This window comes from Phascolarctos cinereus, unplaced genomic scaffold (assembly GCF_003287225.1).
Source record: "Phascolarctos cinereus isolate Bilbo 61053 unplaced genomic scaffold, phaCin_HiC Scaffold_7;HRSCAF=346, whole genome shotgun sequence".
Lineage (NCBI taxonomy): Eukaryota > Metazoa > Chordata > Mammalia > Diprotodontia > Phascolarctidae > Phascolarctos > Phascolarctos cinereus.
The window spans coordinates 165,781,383-165,803,907 of NW_027556180.1; the positions used below are offsets into that span (position 1 = coordinate 165,781,383).

The 22,525-nt window shown below is 35.6% G+C and overlaps 1 protein-coding gene across 1 annotated transcript in view; it reads right to left on the reverse strand.

The window, feature by feature from the left end:
* COL4A1 (collagen type IV alpha 1 chain) overlaps positions 1–22,525 on the reverse strand; it is a 201,970-nt gene that overhangs the window by 118,383 nt on the left and 61,062 nt on the right. The window contains exon 2 of the mRNA XM_020970063.2: positions 7,392–7,448. Coding sequence (XP_020825722.1) covers positions 7,392–7,448 — 57 coding nt within the window. The remainder of the gene's footprint in view (positions 1–7,391; positions 7,449–22,525) is intronic.

Here is a 22,525-nt window from a genome sequence, read left to right on the forward strand (position 1 = left end):
CATCAGAGAGCTACATATAGTATTCATTCGGTTAGAATAGCTACAGACACCATATTTGAGTCTTTAGGACTCACACAGTGGGTTACTTGATGGCAATTATTTTAAAATCCCCACTGAAAGTCTCAGAGAGTGGAATCTTGGTATCTTACTTACAAAACTGAGATTTCTAAATCTGCCTGAGATTCCTCTAAGTTTGTGATGTATATCTATGCCTGGTACGGCAACCAGAGAAAAATAGTTATATTTAATTGGAATTTTGAAGCTGTATCTCTGGCACTTCTGTCAGAAGTACCTAGAAGCCACAAGACAGGTAAAGTTCCCAACAAGCTTAATATCATTTACTATATTAAAAGAAATCAATATCCTGAATAAATCATAGCGCATAAAATTCTTCCCAGATTTCCAAAGCTGGTGAGTGAATCACTTCCAGATTGGCTAAAGCCATCCATCTCTTTCCTTTTCAGATCAGATAAGGCACATAGTTTAAATAATGTCGATGATATGTTTTTTTCAGAGCTCTCTAATAGCAGTTGGATTGATATTCGATGGCTATTTTTATGGATAAATTGACCGAGCACCTTCATTTAGGCTGGCTTGTACTCTCTCCTCATCTCAACCTTTCCTAATTCTTGTCTTCCCTCTAGGCCCAGCTCAGATGATAGCTTTTACCTGAATTCCCTCATCTTCTCAGTTAAAAGTGCTCCCTCCTTCCCCAAATGACCTTTTATTAACTGATCTGTGTACATGTTGTATCATCCTAATCTAATATAAGGAAACTCCCTGAAGGCAAGGAGTCTCATTTTTGTCTTTATGTCTCCAGTGACTTGCACAGGGGAGACGTTAATAAATATGTTTTGACTTTAATTAAATTCCAGTGCATAATACAAAGCCTATTGATAGTGCTTATTTACTGGTGATAACTATATTTGGACCTTAAAAGATACCTTCTGTTTTCTAAAAGATATTGTGGTTTGTGGGCCTGTTTCTTAAAGAGCTGTGAAATTGGGATTCTTCAGAGAGGCAGTTGTGGTGAAATGAAAAAAATTAAAACCACTAAAGGAAAAAAGTTTTAAAAAAAATCAACCTCAGATTCTAGTTCTCTTTGTACCAACTCTCTGCATTTGATAAAATCACTCTCCCTCTATGGGCCTCAATTACTTCATTAGCAAAATGAGTAGCTGAACTAAATGATGTCTAAGATCCCTTCAAGTCCTTGAATCTTATATGTCGTTTTATTTCTTCCAACTTGCATTCCAAAGTATAGCCCAATGCTTTATACAGAATTGATACTTGAATATTTGTTGAAAATTTCATTGATGAGAAAATAAACATAATAAAGACAAGTTCAAGAAAAAAGCAAATAAAAATTATTGCATTAAGCTCTTTTATGTTAAATACAATTCAGATCCTTGAGACTTTGGTGCATATAACTTAATAGAGAAGTCCTTTGACTTGGCCCTTGCCTATTGAGACCTTACATTAGGGAAGCTGAGTCTGATGGATTACTTAAGACTGGGAGACCTAAACTACCAGTCTAGATGGTGAGGTATCCATGATAAGTCTGGCACCAATATGGTGAGCCCTGCAATGGCAAAGCTTAACGAGGCTGCCTAAAAAGGGGCCAACCTGTTCAGGTTGGAAAAAATGAAGCAGGTTAAAGCTTCTGCCAATCAATATTGGGATCCATCACTGAGTGGGCCACTGTACTTCAAGCCTCTGTGAGATAAGAAGACTGAATCTCAAAACAAATCAAACAATAAAAGTTTTGTTTCTTTCTGCTATGAATTTAAAATAAAAAAAGAAATCAAAATCTAAAAACTAACTTGAAAAAAAGTGATCCATTTATGTTTTTGTGATATACAGATGATGCATATCTTCTTGGAAGATATGAGGATTGGAATGATTTATATGGAGTCACAAAACTTATTGAACCAATATAATATTTGTAGATAATTCAAGACTATGATGTATAGACATATATCACTACTATACTCTGTAATCCAATAGTAGGTTTTTATTTGGAGACTCTTTTGGTCCAAACCTGGGATTTCATTGGGCTTAGAGAGTTGCCTAGGCCACTGAGAGGTAAGTGATTGATTTGCGCTGGGTCACATACCCAGTGAGAGAAAGGCCCCAAATCCAGGTTGCCCTGCCTCTATATTGATTCTAGCACAAGGCCAGTAGTGTCCATAGACAGTAAAAACTATTACAAAACTCATCATTCAGAAAAATCTATTTTAACAAGATGCAAAGAGTTAATTTTCTCAAAATATACATGTTATTCTAGGAAACACTGTGCCTCTCCTGATGTCTTTAATGGTCTTCTAAAAAAAATCAGGTTATCAAGAAAAGGAGAGCTTAGCTTTTGGCTGTTTTTGGGCAGGAATGTATTCAAAAACTCTAATCAGTTTAAACAGATAACATTCCCACATTGCTGCAGACTGTGAAAGAATACAAAAGCATTGTGTGCAAAGCCAAATTAATCACTTAAGAGAAAACATCTGAAGATATGAACAGCCATCCAGGGAAGTCATGAGTAAACAACTTACTTTATTCTAAATTGCTCAGTATAGTCTTTATAAAAGCCAGTAAAGGTCTGACATGAGTAATTGTTTAACTTAAAATAGAATAGCTAGTATGATGTTTCTGTTCCTTTACTTAATGGTTTAGAAGTTATGAAAATTAGGGACCATTCGTCATGCTGAAATTCATTTTTAAATTCTTAGAAAAAAATGGAAATAAGAGACTTTATCAATTACATGCTTCTTGCCCCTTCCTTCCAATGATGAAATTAAATATGAGTCAGCCCAAGAGATCTTGGCACCGAAGTGCAATTTGTATTGGAGATATTCCAGTAGGAGAATTTCCTTTGTTAGATTCTATATATGGCCATGCAAATGGCCAATATGTTAAATTATCTCTCTAATAAGAGGCAAAAATAATCTCCAGAACAGTGATGTCACAGAATCACAAACTCTCATACTTTCATAGAAGGAATTTTCATAGAGGTAGAGGTTCTCATAAAAGAAATCTTAGGGGTTAGTTGTTTCAACTTTCCATTCTGTGTAGAAATCTTCACTATGACATTCCAGATAGGTGATTGTCTAGCCTTGGTTTGAATACTTCTAGGAATGAATATCTCATTAGATTTCCACCGCTATCTAATATGGGTCTAAGGCTGATTTTGAATTCTGGTTCTTCTGACTCCTGGCCCAGCACTCTACTCAGTGGAACACCAGCTGCTAGACTGGTCATAGTTCTGCTCTCTGGGAACCACTTTTAAGCAGAGCAACTCACAAGGGAGGGAATCTCAATTAAAACTTTTTATTATATCTCACCATGTGCTGATATGTATTGGAACACTTTATGCAATCAGCTTTATGTAAATTCATTGTGAACTTTATGGAATCTTACTTTATGTAATTTCACTTGAGGCAGGAGAAAGCATATTTTAAATGGGTAATAGAGGAAATGAGATTTTAAGAAAGAACAAGAGGAAGAGGTACCCAAAAATAACCAAGATTTTGGTGTGTGTTTTCTCCGTTAATCAGACTTCTCCAGTGGACCACAGAATTTTTGAATGCAGAACAAGTTCATTAAGCTCAGCCTGGTCAGAAACAAATACCTGGTTTCCATGAATCTCAGCTATAGCAAACAGGGCTGAAAACCACTGAACTCATGATTCTATGTCAATGTGTCGTAGGAGAAATGTGTCTAGATCTGGAGTCTGGAAAACTGGTTCTCTATTTTCCATTAAGTAGCAGTGTGACCTTAGGACCAAAAATCTCTCTGAGCTTTGATTTCTGCATCAATAAGATGAAGGGGTTGGACCAGTTCACTGACTGGCCTCACTCAGATCTCACATTTGGTTTAAGTTTTTAGCAGTCTTCTATTTTTAGAATTGCAGCCTATTTTTTTTCTTTTCAGAAAGACTTGTTAATTTAATTACATGTTCCTCTGAACAAAGGATACAGAACTGGGGCCCCTATGCCTTAAAAGAACTACACACAGGAAAATGTAATCATGGTAAGATTTTGGGGCTTGAGATTCCTGGACTTGATGATCTTCTTCCCTTATGGTTCTAGAATGCTATACCTTGATTTCCTCTTGAAAGAAATTATTATTATACTACTGTAATAATAACTAATTATTAAATTGGGTTCCAGCCTTTTCTGTTTTCTTTCAAGGTTCAGCTCCTATAAAAAGTCAGTCCATCCAATCCCAAAGGACTCATGATGAAGGATACTGTCTACCTCCAAGAAAGAACTGATAGTGTCTGAATACATACTGAAGCATGTTATTTTTCATTTTTTCTTCCTTCCTTCCTTCCATTTCTTTCTCTCTTTCTTTTTCTTTCTTCCTTCCTTCCTTTTTTAAATTGTTTATTCAAGTCTTCTTGCACAAAATGACCAATATGGAAATGTTTTACATGATTGCCCACATATAACACATCAGATTGTTTATCATCTTAGAGAGAGGTGGGGAGGGATATAATTTGGAATTCAAAACTTAAAAAAAAAGTTTAAAGATTGTTTTAATTGTTTAGTTTAAATTGTTTTTTAATTAAGGAAAAATGAAATATTCCATTTTAAAAAGGACAGTTCATCTCTGAAGTACGTGGCTGGTTGATCAGATTACTCCTAGCCCTCTAGCAACATGCCCTTCAATCGTGGGTGGAACCCCACCCAACTAGGAGATGTAACTTCTGTTTACAGTATAAACAGAATCCAGTCTGGGCAAGAAGAACCCCATGTCTTTCCACTCTTCCATTAGAGTTTAGGGTGACCCAGGTCATGAAAAAGAAACACAGCCAGAGAGGTCTGGATGGAGATGGCATTCCATGTCCAGATTGCTGGAGGCTGCTGAGTCTCATGATCAAGCCACATTCTCAGCAGGAAGAGCTGAAGACTTCTAGCCCAACTCCTCATTAAATGTCCACCAATCAGTCACAGGGTAACAATATCAAGATTTCACAAGATCATAGATTTAGAACTCAATGGTACCTTAGAGATCATCTAGTCTTGATTCCCTCATTTTACAAATGAAGATCTGAGGCCCAGAAACCTTAAGTGATTTGTCCAAGGTCACAAAGGCAGAGATGGGATTTGGAACACAGGTCCTCTGACCCCAAATCCATTATTCTTTCCACTGTATGATACTGGTTCTCAATTTATCAAGCATTAAATTTAAAACAAACAGATGCCCATGCCAGAGAATGGAAAAGGCTTAACAATGCTGCATTCAGGATGAATGTGAGTTGAATAGTGAAGGATGTGAAAGAACAAAGAGAGGTTATTAGAGTTTATTTCCCCTTGTAAAGCCCCGTTGCAGTAGTGTACTGAATATTCTCACCACTCTCTACTGTCAATGCATGTGTTGGGAGAAAGAAGAGGGGAGAAATCCCTAATGCCATTCAGCTGATGCCCTTCTAATCACTTAAACACATGAGAAACTATATTGCTTAATTTAATATACAGTATTACAAGATATTAAGCATCAGCACTGACTCTGCCACATACTAGTCTGTGATCCTCAGCAAGTCACTTACCTCAGCTTAGCCTCAGTTTCTTCATATGTAAGTTGGGGAAATAATATTTGCCTTACCCACTTACAAAATTATTTTGAGGCTTAGATATAAAAATATTTTGAAAACTATAAAGCACTTGACAAATGTAAAATAACATGGTTAATAATGACCTAAAATGGAGATTCTTTTTTTTTTTTTTGGCAAGGCAGTTGGGGTTAAGTGACCTGCCCAGGGTCACACAGCTAGTAAGTGTCAAATGTTTGGTCTGAGACCACATTTGAACTCAGGTCCTCCTTACTGCAGGGCTGGTGCTCCCTCACTGTGCCATCTAGTTGCACCTAAAATGGAGATTCTTAACCTTGAGCCCATAAGCTTGATTTAAAAAAAGAATTGATTGCTATTTTAATGTAATTGGTTTCCTATGTAATACTATGTATTTTATTTGACAAATTTAAAAACATTCTCAGGAGTTTGTGGGTTGCACAAAGAGGTTTGTGAAATAATAAAAAGGTTAAGAATCCATGATTTAAAAAATATATTTCCATTTCCTAATTTGTGCCTTCCCAGGCTTAGGCTTTCATGACTTTAAGGATGTTACAAATTAGAATAGCAATTATTATTTTTGCGCTATGAGAAGTACTTTCTTATACTTTAAAATGATCAAGGAGAATGCTAATTTAGTGAAGTCCAAAAATGAACAAAATAATGAAACATAAAGATGAATTATCATATAATGAGATATGTTAAATTTCTTACAGATTTCCTTCATTCAAATGTCATGAATGTAACAGCAGCAACAGCACTCATTGATAGGAACACCAGCAAAAAAAAAAAAAGTCTAGTACTTTAACAATCAGCTGATGAAGGCACAAAACCCTTTTTTTGTAAAGTGAAATTCACTGAATTTTGAAAAGGTCAGTTTACACCTCAGTAAGAACCTTGGGTGTACATCCTGTGATGAGATAAAATCTCAAAAGTTGGCTTTGTGAAACAAGTCAACTCACAGCCAGAGCAAAGCCCCGTCTAACAAGCTTTGTATAGGGCATTAACTAGACCTGTTACTATCATATTATATCTGATCACTGGCAATAGGGTATTGTTCCTCAGTGACCCTTCATTCACATAGCTGGCTTCAAAATGGAACTCATTGATATTAGTTAGGAAGCAACTTTGCTTGGCTCACTTTCCCATCTATAAAACTTGGGAGAGTGCCCATCTGCCTACAAATTCAGCAAGATAAGAGCTGCCTTCCATTACAGGGTAATGTTATTAAAAATGAAAGCTCCCTCACATTCTGAAGAAAACTTTTTTTTAAAGAAAAGATACCTTAAGAGTTGCAAATTAATATCCCCAACATAAGCTTACAAAAGTTTATTTCAGGCCAGCTAATTCTTGAATAACCTTAGCTATAAAATAAGTAGAATTTGAGGTGTTTAGCTATTTGCATATTGGTTTCCTGGCTGAAGAAAGCCAAGAATGTTTTTAAGGAAAATGAATTAAAGTTTTGTTTCATTGAAAGTTGTTTTGTTTTGTGTTTTTGTAAATTTGGCCTGTAACTTCATCAGTAATAGAGAGCTCGAGGTAAAAAATTCTCTCTACCATTGTAGACAGGCAATAATAAATAATAATAAATTCAATAATAATAATAAACTTCAAAGTTTATAATCTCAGAGAATTGCCTAGGGCCCTGAGAAATTCAGTGACTTGGTCACACAGCCAGTGTTTGAGGCATCCTTTTAAAAAGTAGTAAGGTTGCATCCCAGGTTATGCTTTTTTTATTTTAGTTTTCACATTTTGTAAATACTCTTTCTTGGATGGTGAGAATTCAAAAGGAACAGTATATATGTGCATTTGGAATACTCACTTTTTGGCCTTTCACTCCATGGCAGTCACATTTTCCACAGCCAGAACCAGAACAACCCTGAAAATAAAATTTGAAATCATTTAAATATGTGAACAGCTTGAAATTGAAAAAAAAAAAAGAATCCAATTAAAAGAGGTTAGTTCCTCCTTTTAATGATGAAAATACTTTGCTATTCATTTATCATCATCATCCCCATAAGAAAACAAATTTTACTACTCTGTTACTATCTAATATTTAATGTTAAATTTAATAAATAATCAATTTATATATATATATATACACACACACACACACACACACACACACACACACACACATACATACTTAGCCTGAACAGATTTGACCCAATAACATTTTTACTGAAACCAATGGAATCATTACCCATTTTGATAGCTAGTATCCCCATCCATTTTATAATTTTTTAATTCCACTTAGCCTTTAAGTTATTTAATAATTTATTTTGAACATGATTTCTAAGAATCATAATAATTGAACACATATAAAACTGTACAGTTGCATGTATATAAAATATTTACATACATATTTACAAAGTGTTTCACATATTTGATTATCACAACAACACTGTGAGGTAGGTTCTATTATTATTTCCATTTTATTGAAGAGGCCATTAAGGCTGAAAAAGGTTGAGTGACTTCCCCAGGGTTAGATACCTAATGAGTATAAAAGGCAGAATTTGAACTCAGATCTTCTTGACTGCAAGTCCAATGCTCTAGCCACTCTACCACCTAACAGTGACCTATCAACCTTTATTCATAAATGTCTGCCATTTGCCAACTCACTAAAAGGTACAAATGAATGAGAACGACAGAAATGGGGGCGGTGGGAGGAATGCTGAAGGAACATCTCTAAGTCAACACAACTCAATGGGCTGTTCTGTTTTAATCTTTGTGTGCTCTGACAGTACCTTGTACAAAATAGGTTCTTAATACAAATCTGTTGAATTTTGTAACAATGGTTTTTTTATAATACATAAACTTAAAATCATATTACCTTTCAAAGGAAGAAATTAAAGTTTTAACAACATAAAGGGGTAAAGAGGTAAACAAGGTAAAAATATAATCAATTACAATGGTAACTAAACCTGCACAGATGGAATTCAAATTTAAAATATAGTTGATAGCTATCATAGACAGGTTGCAAGTAAGTCTAATATAAATAATTTTGTTTATCTTTACTGGGGAAAGGGTTTTAACATTTAGAGAAAGATAATACCTGCATTTTTGTACAAGTTTGAACCAAACATAATATTAGTTTCCTGAATATTATAGCAATTCTTTTCAGAACACTGTAATCACAGGAAGAAAATGTTTCTAACAGTAAAGTCAAATATTAGCTCCACTGCCACAGTAATTTACTACATAAAACAAGGACATCTGGAGATATTTATTTTAAATCTGAACAAGTGCCCCTAAGACAGTAAGCTGTTCCTAATTTCATATTCTGGAAAGAGGAACAATTGACAATTGACCAAATAAAGTCCAGAGATCATTGATATATTTCTTACACTGGCTCACATTTTCAACTATTTTCAGAATACATTTTTATGTATGATCTAACATTTTATGTTAAATCAATCCACTTGAAGCAATTTTCCTTCATAACCTGGGTTTTGGTAAACAGCATAACAACACAAAATAGATCTAAACAAAACTTTTAACCTTTGGGTCAATGGTTTTTCTAGAATATGAAGAAATTTTGACATTCTAGTGATAAGCTTAGAGTGAGTAACTGGAAGCAAAGAATCTAGGTTCTGCCATTAACTTCCGGTATAACAATGGTCAATCAGATCATTTAACTTCTCTGTGTCTCTGTTGCCTCATGTGTAAGATAAGGAAGTTGGATTAAATGACATCTGTAATACCTTCCAGATGCAATGTATTCAAATAATTTAGAGACAATGAAAGATGCTTATCTGATTCATATGGGCTTTATTGATAAAAGAATGAGTTAAAATCCAATAATACTGTACAACAATATTAGTGTGTATATATATACATATACATATATGTATATGTATATATATATGTGTGTGTGTGCCTGTAATGTATCAATACCTCTCCCATTCTAAACTTTCACCATTCCAGTTAAATTTATTCATGACCTTTCCAGTCCCAAAAGAGAGTTGTGACCATTGTTGTTGGTCAGTCTGAAATGACTCTTCATGACCCCATGTGAGGTTTTCTCGGCAAAGATACTGGAGTGGTTTGCTATTTCCTTCTCTCAGATAAGGAAACTGAGGCAAAAGGGGTGAAGTGACTTGCCCAGGGTCACACAGTTAGTAAATGTCTGGGGCCATATTTGAATTCAGGAAGATGAGTCTTCCTGATTCCAGGTCCAGCACTCTATACACTGCACCACCTAGTTGCCATTGTGACCATTACCAGATTTTATTTAATTAATAGATAACATATTAAAATACATACTTAATAGAATGATTGATGCATATCTGTAAGAGACTATAGAGGTGACCAAGTCCAACCCCATCATTTTGCAGATGAGGAAACTGAAGCACAGTGAAGTTAGTGATTTTCTCAAGACCAATATCTGAGAAAGAACGGGAATCTAAGTATTCCTGACTCCAAGTATAGCACTCTATTCCCTACACTACCTGTCTCACAAGAATGACCACTACCAATATTATAGTCTCCACCTTATGTTTGTAGCAATCCAAGTGTTTTCTCTAAGTTCCCATAATAATTCAACTCTGTGTAGGTAATGCCAAAAAGAATTTCAAGCTGAAAGTTAATTTTCCTCCCAGATATCCAAAGTAAAAATGAAAAAAAAAAAACAACTAAAATGAAACGAATCTTCAGGCAGAATTTTTGGCATCTCTCAAATGACCAGTTAATAACTATGTAGGGAGTTAGGCTGTGAAACACCTGCCAATTGCCTAGAGTGCTGCTGCTTCACCTAATAAGGAGAATAATTTGACAAGGCCCGGTAGCTGGATGCCTTAGTCACCCTGTTCACACAATATCAAAAGGAAATGAGGGTGGAATTGTAACAAATGAATGTGTGTGTGCGTGTGTGTGCGTGAGCAAGTGTGTGCGTGTATGTGTTGATAGTCCTATCAATTTCCTTCTGATAGTAGTGATATATCCTAATATATGTGAGATGTTTGGTTACTTTTAAATTGAGGGTGTTTTAACTTTGGTTCTTTAAAATATTTGATAAATATTTTTCAGTATATTTGGTTTTCTTTGTACTCCTATACTTTTATTTTTTACGTTTATAAACATGATTTTAAGAAGGAATTCATAGGCTTCATCAGATTACCAAAGCAGTCTAAGAAAAAGAAAAGATTGAGAACTTCTGATTTGTATGCTGATTTTTTTTGAGTGGCATCTAGGTGGCAGAGTGGATGAAGCAATTCACCTAGAATCAGAAAACCTGAGTTCAAATCCAGCTTTGGAAACTTACTAATCTGTGTGACCCTGGGCAAGTCATGTAAACTACCTGCTTCAGTTCCCTCATCTATAAAGTAAGATAATAATAAAACCTACCTCCCAGAGTTTGTGGCACTAAAAGGAGACAATATTGGTACAGCACTTTGCAAAATGTTAAAGTACTATATAAATGAAAGCTATTGTTATTATTACTGGTGGCTAGTATTTATGTGGGTTTTGGTAATGGCCACCATTATACAATGATTCCATTCATGTCCTGGGTCACAACTCTACTTTGGGGCTGGAAAAATCACTATTTTTAAGTACAAGCACAAAGAGTACAGGGTGGATAGACAACAACTCATTTGGGGGTGGAGGGGAAACCACAGGATGAGGACCAGATAAGAGGACATAATGGATTACAAACTCCATATGAGTCAACAATGTGAAATGGAAGCCAAAAAAAAATCATAATAATTCTAGAATGAATTCAGAGCGTCCAGAACATAGTGTCCAGAACAAGAGAAACTGTGATCTGGCTATCTTCCACACTAGTCTAACCACATCTGGAATATTGTGTTAAATTCTGGCCACCATATTTTACGGACAATATGGACAACGTGAAGCAGTTCCAGAGTTGGGTGACCAGAATATTAAGAGTTATGAACAATATGAGGATAACTTGCCTGGAAAAGAGGACATTTAGTTGGGACCTGATAATGGTGTTTGAGTATTTGAAAGCTTATCATCATGGAAAGAGAAAAAAAATAGACTTGTTTTATTTGGTAATTGAGAATAAAACTAGGAATAATAGAAAGAAGATGCGGAGACAAGTTTGGCTCCTAAGGGAAAAAATCCTAAGAACTAGAGTTGTTCAAAAATGGAACAGGCCGCCACAAAATAATGAGCTCTCCTGTTACTGAGGGAGGTATTGAAACAGTAGTAGGATGAAAATTTCTGACCTGTACTGTCAAGGAGACTCCTGATCGGGTCCAACTTGGACCAGATATTCCACCTTTAAGGTTTCTTCCAACTCTGAGATTCTCTGTTTCTAGGGGGGTGGGGAACCTGTGGCCTTCTAGGTCCTTGGGTGTGGCCTTTTGACTGAGTCCAAGTTTTACAGAACAAATAATTTTATGAAGGGGATTTATTCTGCCAAGTTTGGATTCAGTTCAAAGAGCTGCACTCGAGGACCTAGAAAGCCACATGTTTCCCATCCCTGTCTAGGGTACAAACTCATTGTAAGAGGCATGCAATATAGTGTATAAAGCATAAGACTTGAAGTTGGGAAGACCTGGGCTTGAATCCTGCCCTAGACTAGGCAAGTTATGCAACCTCTCTGATCTTCAGTTTATGCACCAGTAAAATGGGAGTAACAAATGCACCTATTTCACAAGGATATTGTATAGTTCAATTGAGAGAATTAAGAAAAGCCCTTTAGTTAAGAAAATATAAGTAAAGCACTTTGTAAAACTTAAAGCAGTATAAAAGGATGAGCTATTAGTTTTTACAGGCGTGTATCTTACTCAATTTTGTCCTCCTTACAGAATCTGCTATGCCTTGGACGTAGTCAATATATTCTCAATCAACATGCCTTGAATGAATAAATAAGTGTTCAATGCCTTTGCTATTCAGAAAATCACAAATAAAAAAAAAAACATAGACTTCTTTGCATATTAGCCAACGATAACTTTTTTTAGCATCAGATTGAAAACTGAAGCAAACATCAAAAAATGAAAATGCTTATTTTTAGTCTTTGTGGGGGAGTTTTGACAACAAATAATTTCCTGGAACCATCCCTTCAATTATTCAATAAGTTATTCTTTCATTAGTGGGACTCCAGATTTGAGGCTGAAGTGCCATATTTGTCAACATTTGTGTCAAGTATCTTCTACGTAGTCCCCCTACCTACAAGTGTATGTCAACCACAAACTTCTAGATGAGATTTTTCCCTTGTCATTGTTATCTATTCAGTGAGTCAACTCTTATCTCCAGTTATATTCTCATCACCCTTAATAAAGTCTAAAATGTGATCATATTTAATACACAGAGCAGATATTTTCAAGATTGCGATTTTATTTGTACGCTTAAGTGTGACCTGACATCTTCTCTAAATGGACCTGACTCAAGGAAATCACATACATAATGTATCTTCTATTTTATAACTAGTATCTTCTATTTTGTAACTAATATCTAGTATTTTATAATGTAGAACAATATGATGTCTGTTGTAGAAAAATACTAACATAAATACTTTTCAGGCAAATTTTTGTACACTCTTAATGAAATCTTTCTTGAAATTATTTTAACTGCATTCTTAATCCAAGACACTTGACTTTTATCTCATAAAGATTAGGAGAATAAATATTTACACCTGAGTCAGAGTTTGGGGGCGGGCAGAGGAGTGACAATTTCCCAGAGAATGTGCAGAATGTGTACGCTTTAGGTCCTTAAAAAGTAAATATGAAATAATGAAGAGCCAAATGGGCAGAACCAAGAAATTTTATATACAGCAATATTGTTTTAATAACAACTTTGACCAAATAAGTTATTTTGTCTATTACAAATACCCAAATTTACTATAAAGGACATATGAAGAAAGATGCTACCTGCATCCAGAGAAAAAACTGATAAATAGAAGAATGTATAGAATAATTTGTATATATGTATGTGTGCATATACATATATATATATATATATATATATATATGTGTGTGTGTTTGTGTGTGTGCATATATACACACCTATTTATGTCTAATGGTAGTGGGGGGGAGAAAAGAAAAAAAGAAAAAAATTTATATGATAATTTTGTTGTATAATCTGAAAGGAATAACAAGTTGTGCATAGTAAATTTACAATTTCATGTGCAATTGTCTTTTTTACCGTACTATGTTATAAAAATGCTTGTTTCATTCCATAAATTAAAAATAAAATTTAAAAAATGTAAAAAGCAAGTACTAAATTGACAAAGTTAATGCTGATGAACAAATCTAAATTATCAAAGAAATATAAAATGATACTTTGGTGTAAGAAAAGAAAAATATGCTCTTAGGAAGGAGGAGCTGTCTCATATGAAGAGTTCTAAATTAAATGATAGTCCATTGGTAAAGGCAGCTAGGTGGTGTCATAGTGAATAGTGTTGAGCCTAAAGTAATGAAGACTCATCTTCCTGAGTTCAAATCCAGCCTCAGCCACTGACTAGCTGGGTGACCCTGGGAAGTTACTCAATCCAGTTTGCCTCAGTTCCTCATCTGTAAAATGAGCTGGAGAAGGTAATGGCAAACCACTCCAGTATCTTTGCCAAGAAAACCCCAAGTGAGTTCAGGAAAAGTCAGACACAACTGAAAAACGACCTAGCAATAACAATTAAAATGGTACCCTGGTGCAAGAGAGAAATAAAAACAAGCTCATAGGAAGGAGTTATCTCATATGAATTCAAAAACCACTTCCAAAGTTCTAAATGAAGTAACAGTCCACTAATAAGTGCCCTATCAGAATAAGATATCTATCCTATAGGCAAGCATTTTTCCCCACAAGTGGGTTTTATTTGGCTCACCATTGTGAATAACCAACCCAAGATTGTGTTTGACTTTGCTCGACTCATCACAGGAATGAACTAAGTGAAATTGCTTATTTTAATAAAAATTATATTAATGACTTTCACTTCTGTGGGGTCTTTCCTTTAAAGATCAAAGTTCTTGTGAAATAGGTCTATCTAAATCTGTCAGATTGAGAAACTGAGTCATGAGACATGGGAATTTGGAGACAGATTAAAGATTGGAATCAACCATTTATAGCTGTCACAGAGTATGCCCATAGGCTAGGACATTTTACTCTCCCTACATTTCTTTATCTTTACTTAAAGAGAGTGAACATTCTTCTGGTGTTATACAAATGCTATTATACAATAGTACTTACTGGATAGCACCCAAGTTTGTGGCTATATTTTAGTTATGAATGAAGGTATTTCATTGACAAAATATATGTAAATGCTGACTCTGTACATAAATTTTCCATGAGAAAGAGAAGTTTTTGGAACAGTTACGTAAAAGTAAGGGCTTTAGTGGATACAACGACTAACCACTCTGCTGTATATTTAACACCATGGAAAGGGGCCATGTAAGCCAGAAGGATGACTCCAATTCATACATTCATTGGTGACGTAACATTTTATAGGCTATGTCACAAATTTCATGATTTCCTGAGAAATACATTTTGCATCTAGATCTTTCAGCAAAATCAAAAGATATGAGCAACTTCATGTAACCAGACAGCTCCCTATTGGCTACACTTCTAAGGGAGTTTACAAGAGCTGTTTATTCTTACAGCCGTCTGGAATACATTGTACCCCGTCAATTTGCTCCCTATGCATCCGTTTCAGATTCTAGGATGGGAAGAACTTGTTCACTGTGTGAGGTACTTGTACACTTTCTTCTAAACTTTGCCCCCTCCAGAGACCCAGAATCAAGATATTTAGCTTGAAAAACCCCTTAGGAGAACAATTGTACTTTCTGAACTCAATGCACAAAATAACCCACAAACAACGACTGCTAAATATGAAGAGAGCCTACAGACATGTAGACCTACACCATTTAGAAAATGGCTGACAAAGAGTAGGTCCTACTGGTCTAAAAAGCAAATGCGCTTACTCTTCTTATACAGAAATATTCCATGCTAAGTGCCAGTATTCTATGTTTAGGAAAATATGAGAGTGGGGAGAAAACTTCCCTAAATAAATGATTCTTGAAAAGAACGGTTCTTAAAGAAATTATCATTTGTTCCCCTAAATATGTAATAAATCTACAAGGAAGTGGAATGAAAAAGGACTGTTTGACCTCTTCTTGTTAGTGTATAACATGGAGGAGAGAACAAGGCAACCTAAGACGAAAGAAAGTGGGAATATATGTTAATCGTGTCTGATACTGAAGGAATGAAAGTTCTATTGAAGTCTGACAGTCATCAGCTCTCAAGTTGAGCCTTAAATACACTGTTTAGAAGTTGTAACAAGTAAGGGTTGTCTTGGAGAACAAACAGAAACACCAAATTTGGAAAAGATTTAAAATGGCAAATAAAATGGTTAAGAAATGATTTTTCCTCATCAGTCTGTAAGATGTCTAAACTTTTACAGGATAGATTTTTGTCTGTTAATGAAACTGGCATAATTCTATATTGTTTATTGCTGAAGAAGACAGAGTCAAATTTGTTAATCCTTAAAAATGCTTGAAATTTCACTACGGTAAAATAGGGGAGGCAGCAATGGCTTTAATATAAAGAAAGGCCGTTTCCTGTCTCTCTCTGATCTAAGCAAAGACCTCTTATTGACACTGAAGTGAGCTCCATGGGTGTACAGGGAGACAAGAGAAAGGTCCCAGTAATTCTGTGTTTAAAAGTACCTCTTTCACAAACTAAAGAATCCCAGTTATTAGTGTGTGTCGTATGGGCGCCCCCGGAGGCTACCCTCTGCTATCATGCAGCCTCAGACACTCTGGCATTTCTACTGTACCGAGGCACATTTGGAATGAGTTAAGTAGAATGACAGCCTTGATTTCCTGATTTTTTTTTCCCTCCCCCTCCTCCGGCTTCTGGTTGAAGTCAGGCCTTTAACATCACTACATTAACACAGCTTGTATGTGTTTCACATCCCACCAAATAGGGAAATGTGGAGATCTGCCAATTCTAAGCAGCTTATCTCCCAAATTCCTCTTTCACATTCCCTTCACTGTGCAAAATGTCAGAATCATTCCATGGTTTTATTACTATCAGAGCTGTCTTTCTGGATGTAGCTCTGACTCAAAAAGTTATTGGAATAGTTCTTTGCCCTACAAAAGTATATCATCATAGAAGGGTTTATTTTTGGAATAATTGGATTAAATAAAAAAGTGCAGAAAAGCAAAAATTTCCCATAAAGTCAGTTAACAAAAAAAATTAGGCTGAGTAATTAATGACAAGTAATAAAAACCATCCTGTATTTTCATAGCATCTTTCACTTCTCAGTGTTTTTGGATCTGTCATTTCAATTTCTTTCCACAGCATTTGGTGCAATATATATACATTTTACACACACACAGATACACACACACACACACACACACACACACACACACACGAGAAAGACTAAAAAGAAATCCCCAACTTTGCTCAGCTGAAAGTAATGAAGGTTCTAAGATAATTGAATATTTCTTGTGATTCATTTGATCATGAAAAATGAAAACACAAAACAGACTTTTCAAAAGACCTGTCTTCTGATTAAAACAGATAAAATAAATAATGTGAGTGCCTTTTTCACAAAAGATCAAAACAATCTGGGGATCTAAATTAACTTTGAATATGAAGAAACCATTTCTTTTTCACAGTATTTCTGTGGGAAACCTGCACATGTGAGCAACACACATTAATCTGTTTCTCATTAGACACCACATTGGAGGAGCCTATGGGGCTACAAATAATAAACATGGAGGAAATGAGAGTGTCTGCTTTGTTGCTTTTAATATCAACATGTGATTGCTGTTCTAGTCCCTCTTTTTGTTGTTGTTGTTCTATCATGAAATTGTTGTTGACCCATTTTCATTCCATTTCTTCCCTTTCTCACAGTAATTCAGGGTGGATATTAAATACTGCTGTTCAGGGGACAGGATGGACTAGAGGGAATGGTAATGAAATACAGAGTCTTCTTTCACTCCTAGGTCACTGGTTTATATCCAGCTGTAAACAACAGTGACTAAAATTAGTTGCCATGTGAGAACTCCTCCTGGGATGACAGTATGTGAAATGAGTTGGTGGTCCTCATTTGTTTTCTCCTGAAGGAGAAGATGGAAATACTCTCTAAAGAACTGGGTTGAGAGTCATGAGGCCTCGGCCACCTTCCCAGTTTTATCACTGACTCATCATGATTACAAGACAAAGTGGACCAGGGTAAGAAAAGTCCTCCAGAGAGAAATGATTCCCCACCAAACAACCCTCATTCCAATGTTCTCCCAGGACAGTTGTAATTTTCAGTTAGTCATTTAAAATGTGCCATTCTTCCCCCTTTGCAAACCTTTCAGTAGCTTCTAATTACCTGCTGTACTAAATTTATCATACATGACAATTTTCAATTTATTCACTTGCATTCCACCTCCTATCATTTTTAAGGGGACTTTGTGGAGAATGAGTCTTATTAAGACTGAACCAAAGATGCTGACTAAAGCTAAGACTGAATCAGTAAGACTATGAACCAAAGGTCTTAGGTCTGAATCCTGTTTTGCTCGTTCACTAGCTGTGTGACTTCAAACAAGTTGAGTTTGCCTTCTGGGATTCAATTGATGATCTCCAAGGTTCCCTCTAGACCTAAATTCTCTAATCATATGATGTTGTCATTTTGTCATTTCTTCAGTCATATCTGATTCATTGTGACCCCATTTGGGTTTTTCTTGGAAAAGATACTGGAGTAGTTTGCCTTTTCTTTCTCCAACTCATTTTACAGATGAGGAAACTGAGGCAGACAGGGTTAAGTGACTTGCCCAGGATCACACAGCTAGTAAATGTCTGAGGCCAGATTCAAACTCATGAAATTGATTCCAAGCCCAGTGCTCTATCCACTGTGACACCTCGCTGATAACTGAATTATTACAGATGCCAAAGTCAGTGATCTTTTCACTGCATCATTCTGCCTCTGTTCTTAGTTGCTGTTCTCAAAAGCCTAATCCTAATTTTCTTCTTATTCAGCTACTGACCACCGTCCAAAATTATAGTTAGATGAATTTTACAAATAATGTCCAAACTCATTTTTATGACTTGTTTCAACCTCTTCCTCCCATGAACCTGATGCTGATGCTGATGCTGATAACATTACCTTATCCACATGGCTACTTCTTATTGTATATTTGCCCTTTCTGCTTTCTGATAAGAGTGTCAATAGAGTCAGGGAAAAGGTCATTCCTTAGTGTGAAATAGAATTCCATTCATGCTGTGCCCATTAAGTGAACCAAAGTGTTATAATGCTATTATTTTGCTATTAGTGCAATTTAATTGGGGAACTTGTCAAATAAGAATTCTGGGGAGAGTAGCAACCACAATTATTTGATAAATAGGGTCCTTAAAAAAGAAAAAAAAATCATCATTTTAGTCATTTTTTTCCCAAGTGCCCAAAATTCAACAAGAAGCTCATTTTCACAAATATAATTTTCCAGTCTAAAATCTCAAATTGCCCCCAAAGCCACTATTCAAAAATAAAATGGTAAGATTTACACTCCACTGAAAATGGTCAATTTTAAATGTTACTCTCCAAACTCCCTTATTACAGAAGAATTCACTTTTAGAACTCACTACTTCTTAAGGCTAATAGAGTATGATGCATAACTTCAAAACCAGATTTGAAAAAGAGAACACATTTTAAACAGAACATCACATGTAATAAATTATGTGGAGTCCTCAAACACCTGCAAAGATGGAAAAGGAAGCCAACATGCTTCTGACACATGGCCAAGGATTCATCTGGACGATTTCTTAGTAACATTATTCCAGCTCATGTGCACCATGTAGTAGACTTGCAAGAAAATATTTAACTGACCTCATCAAGCCCTTATACTTCTAAATATAGATTCTATATTACTGGTGGACAAGGAATGACTTTGAAAGTAAGATATTTGGGATTAAGGAAGACCTATTCCCACACTGACGCCCCAAAGTAATTAAGCAAATAAGCAAATCAATCAGTCAGTAAGTGAATGAATAAATAAATGAAGGAATGAATGAACAAAAACAAATAAATGAACAAACAAACAAATAAATAAATGAGATGAAACATTCATGACTAAAAATGGTGTAACCACAGAAGGAAGGCTTACTTCCACTGGTCTAAAACAGTGGTTTTCAAATGGCTTTCTGTGGTTTTTAAATTATGTAGCAGAATCCCAAGAGGTTATCACTAAAGATTATATGAGAGAAAGTGTGGTCATGGTGGACATACTGAATTTGTATATGACCTATCATTTCTAAAACCCAGTGCTCAAGTTCTTTCAAGGACTTGAATGGTATAAGCTCAAAAAGTTTGAAAACCAATGAAGAAATATGCCAACACGTGATAAGTGGTTATTGGCAGTGGACAGGATGAGGAGGAATAAAGAGTGATGCAGTAGAAATTTGCTAGGTTAGGGCTCAAAAAAATCTCAATTCAAACCTATTGGCTATATCACGCTTTTAGCTCTATGATCTTCCTTTGGCAAGACTGTTCATTTCCACCAGCCTCATTTTCCTCAGCCATAAAAATGGGGATCCTAATACCTACTTTCTTGTCTTAGCAGGTTATTGTTATAGTCAAATGAGAAAATATATTAAAGCAGCTTTTAACTATATTAATAGCTCTGCACAGTGCTTTGTGGGCAGTCAATGGGGGGTAGGTGGGGAGGATTGTACTGGACCTGTGATTTCATCTTTGTAAGGAAATGGTTCATTCTCCAACTATAGAATTATAGCACCATTGCTATAAAGAACAAATGGAATGTTTTCAAAACTCAAAGTCTACTCTTGATGTTTATTTTTCCATATCTGTACCCTGTTAGAATATGATCAATGACTGGAAATTCATGCAGAAACATGAAGTAACCTATTTACCTAGGTGGTATCCTTTTTTTTAGGATATAACTCCAATCATTCTCCTAACCTTTATAACCTTTATTTATATATTGTATTTTAAAGTGTAGTATGTAGTTTTGGAATTCAGATCTTTACGGGCAGCTAGATGTCAATTAATAGGGAGAACAAGGAAGATGATAATGCCTAATTATTTATATAGCATTTTAAGTTTTGTAGCATATTTTATGTATTTTATCTCCCAAAACTCTGTGAGGCAGGTACTATTATTTTTCCCATTTTATAGATGAGAAAACTGAGGCAGAGAGCATTTAAGTGACTTGCCCAGGGTCCATAGCTAATAAGTATCAGAGACAGGATTCAAAATCAGGTCTTATTAACTCTATGCCATCTCTAGCTACCAAAGGAAGATAAAACAATGCCACTTGGGATGATACAATTTAACACAATTTGCCAGAACAGTTTCATTAATTGGCACCCTTCATTCTAGGGGCAGTTTAGTGGTGCAGGCCTGGAGTCAGGAAGACTCAAGCAACCTCAGACAGTTACTAGTTGTGTGACCCTGAGCAAATCACTTAACCCTGTTTGCCTTAGTTTCCTTATCTGTAAAATGAGCTGGAGAAGGAAATAGTAAATCACTTTGGTATCTTTGCTAAGAAAACCCCAGAGGGGACATGGAAAATTGGACATGAATGAAGTGATTGAAAGACATTCTCTTGATGAGTTTTCAACTTTAGCAATGAGAACAAGACATGCATACTGTAAAGCAACTTGAAAACATAAGCAAGTACTCTATGTAGTACACGCTGTAGGAAAGTCCTAACTGAATGTTAAGCTATATGGACTGGAGTGAAGTTAATCTGGGAAAATGTCTTAGAAAAGACATAAAAATCGAGCAAGGTCTCAAAAGGGGTAATAAAAGTGGATTGGCAGGAAGTTAGTAAAGCTACAGTAAAAGACTAAAATCTAACCAAACTGCCTCCATAACCAAAGACTCGTCCACTGCAGTCCTATCTCAATACCTCATCTGTAACCAGGCAATGTCCCCAGTCCTCAAAATTATAACAGAGGAGTAAAGCTGATGTTCTATGTTGGAGTAAATCTTCACACTAGAAGAATAATTAACATCTAAAAACTTAAAATAATTTAGTGCAAATGCTGCATGAGGCAGCAGTAAGAGCAGTCAGTTTAGGGTTAGGCAATCTGGATTTGATTCTTGACACTGCCCTTTGTCAACTGAGCGGCAAGTTGCTGAACCTCTTCAATCCTCAGTTTCCCCACGTGTAAAATGTCATCATGAGCTGATGATTCACTACATGTTTAACATCCAAGAGCCAATCTAGTGAAGTTCTCATAGCTGGAGAGTTGGCCAACAGGTGATAAATTTGGTACCCTAATTCATTAATTTGAGATTGTTGGGGTTGCAATCTATGTAAATGGGATTATTACATGCATAAGACTACATACTATTGAAATACAGAAGAAATAAATAAGACTGCTATCAGCAGATTGAAGCTAGATCACCACAGTGTGAAATGAAGTCCCACTTTAGCCAAGATTAAATTAATTTCTTTTATGGAGGTGCTTTGACAAAAGCATTTAAAATTGTTGCTGTTGTCCAACTCTTCCCGACCCCATTTGGGGTTTTCTTAGCAAAGATACTGGAGCAGCTTGTCATTTCCTTCTCCAGTCCATTTTACAGATGAGGAAACTGAGGCAAACAGGGTTAAGTGACTTGTCCAGGGTCACATAGCTAACAAGTGAGACCAGATTTGAACTCAGGAAGATGAGTCTTTCTAACTCCACACTCAGCCCTCTATCCATTGTACCACCCAGCTGTCCTCAGCATTAAAAATAATAAACATCAAAGATGGACACTGAGTTGTGAAATTAATCCCATTTGCTCTTTATAGAAAAGGTACCTCAGATATCTAGGTAGAAAATGAAGCATGGATGTAAAATGTTAAAGTTAGTTAAATTCTCAAAGTGAGTTCTCATGAGCTGATTTATCTGATTTGACTAATTTGGTTAAATGTACCAATTATTTTTAAAGCTCTAATGCACTTTGCCCTCTAGAATGAATGAATGAGAACTTATTAAGCTCCTACTATACGCCAAGCACTAGGCTAGATACAAAAGTGAGTCAGTCCCTGATTC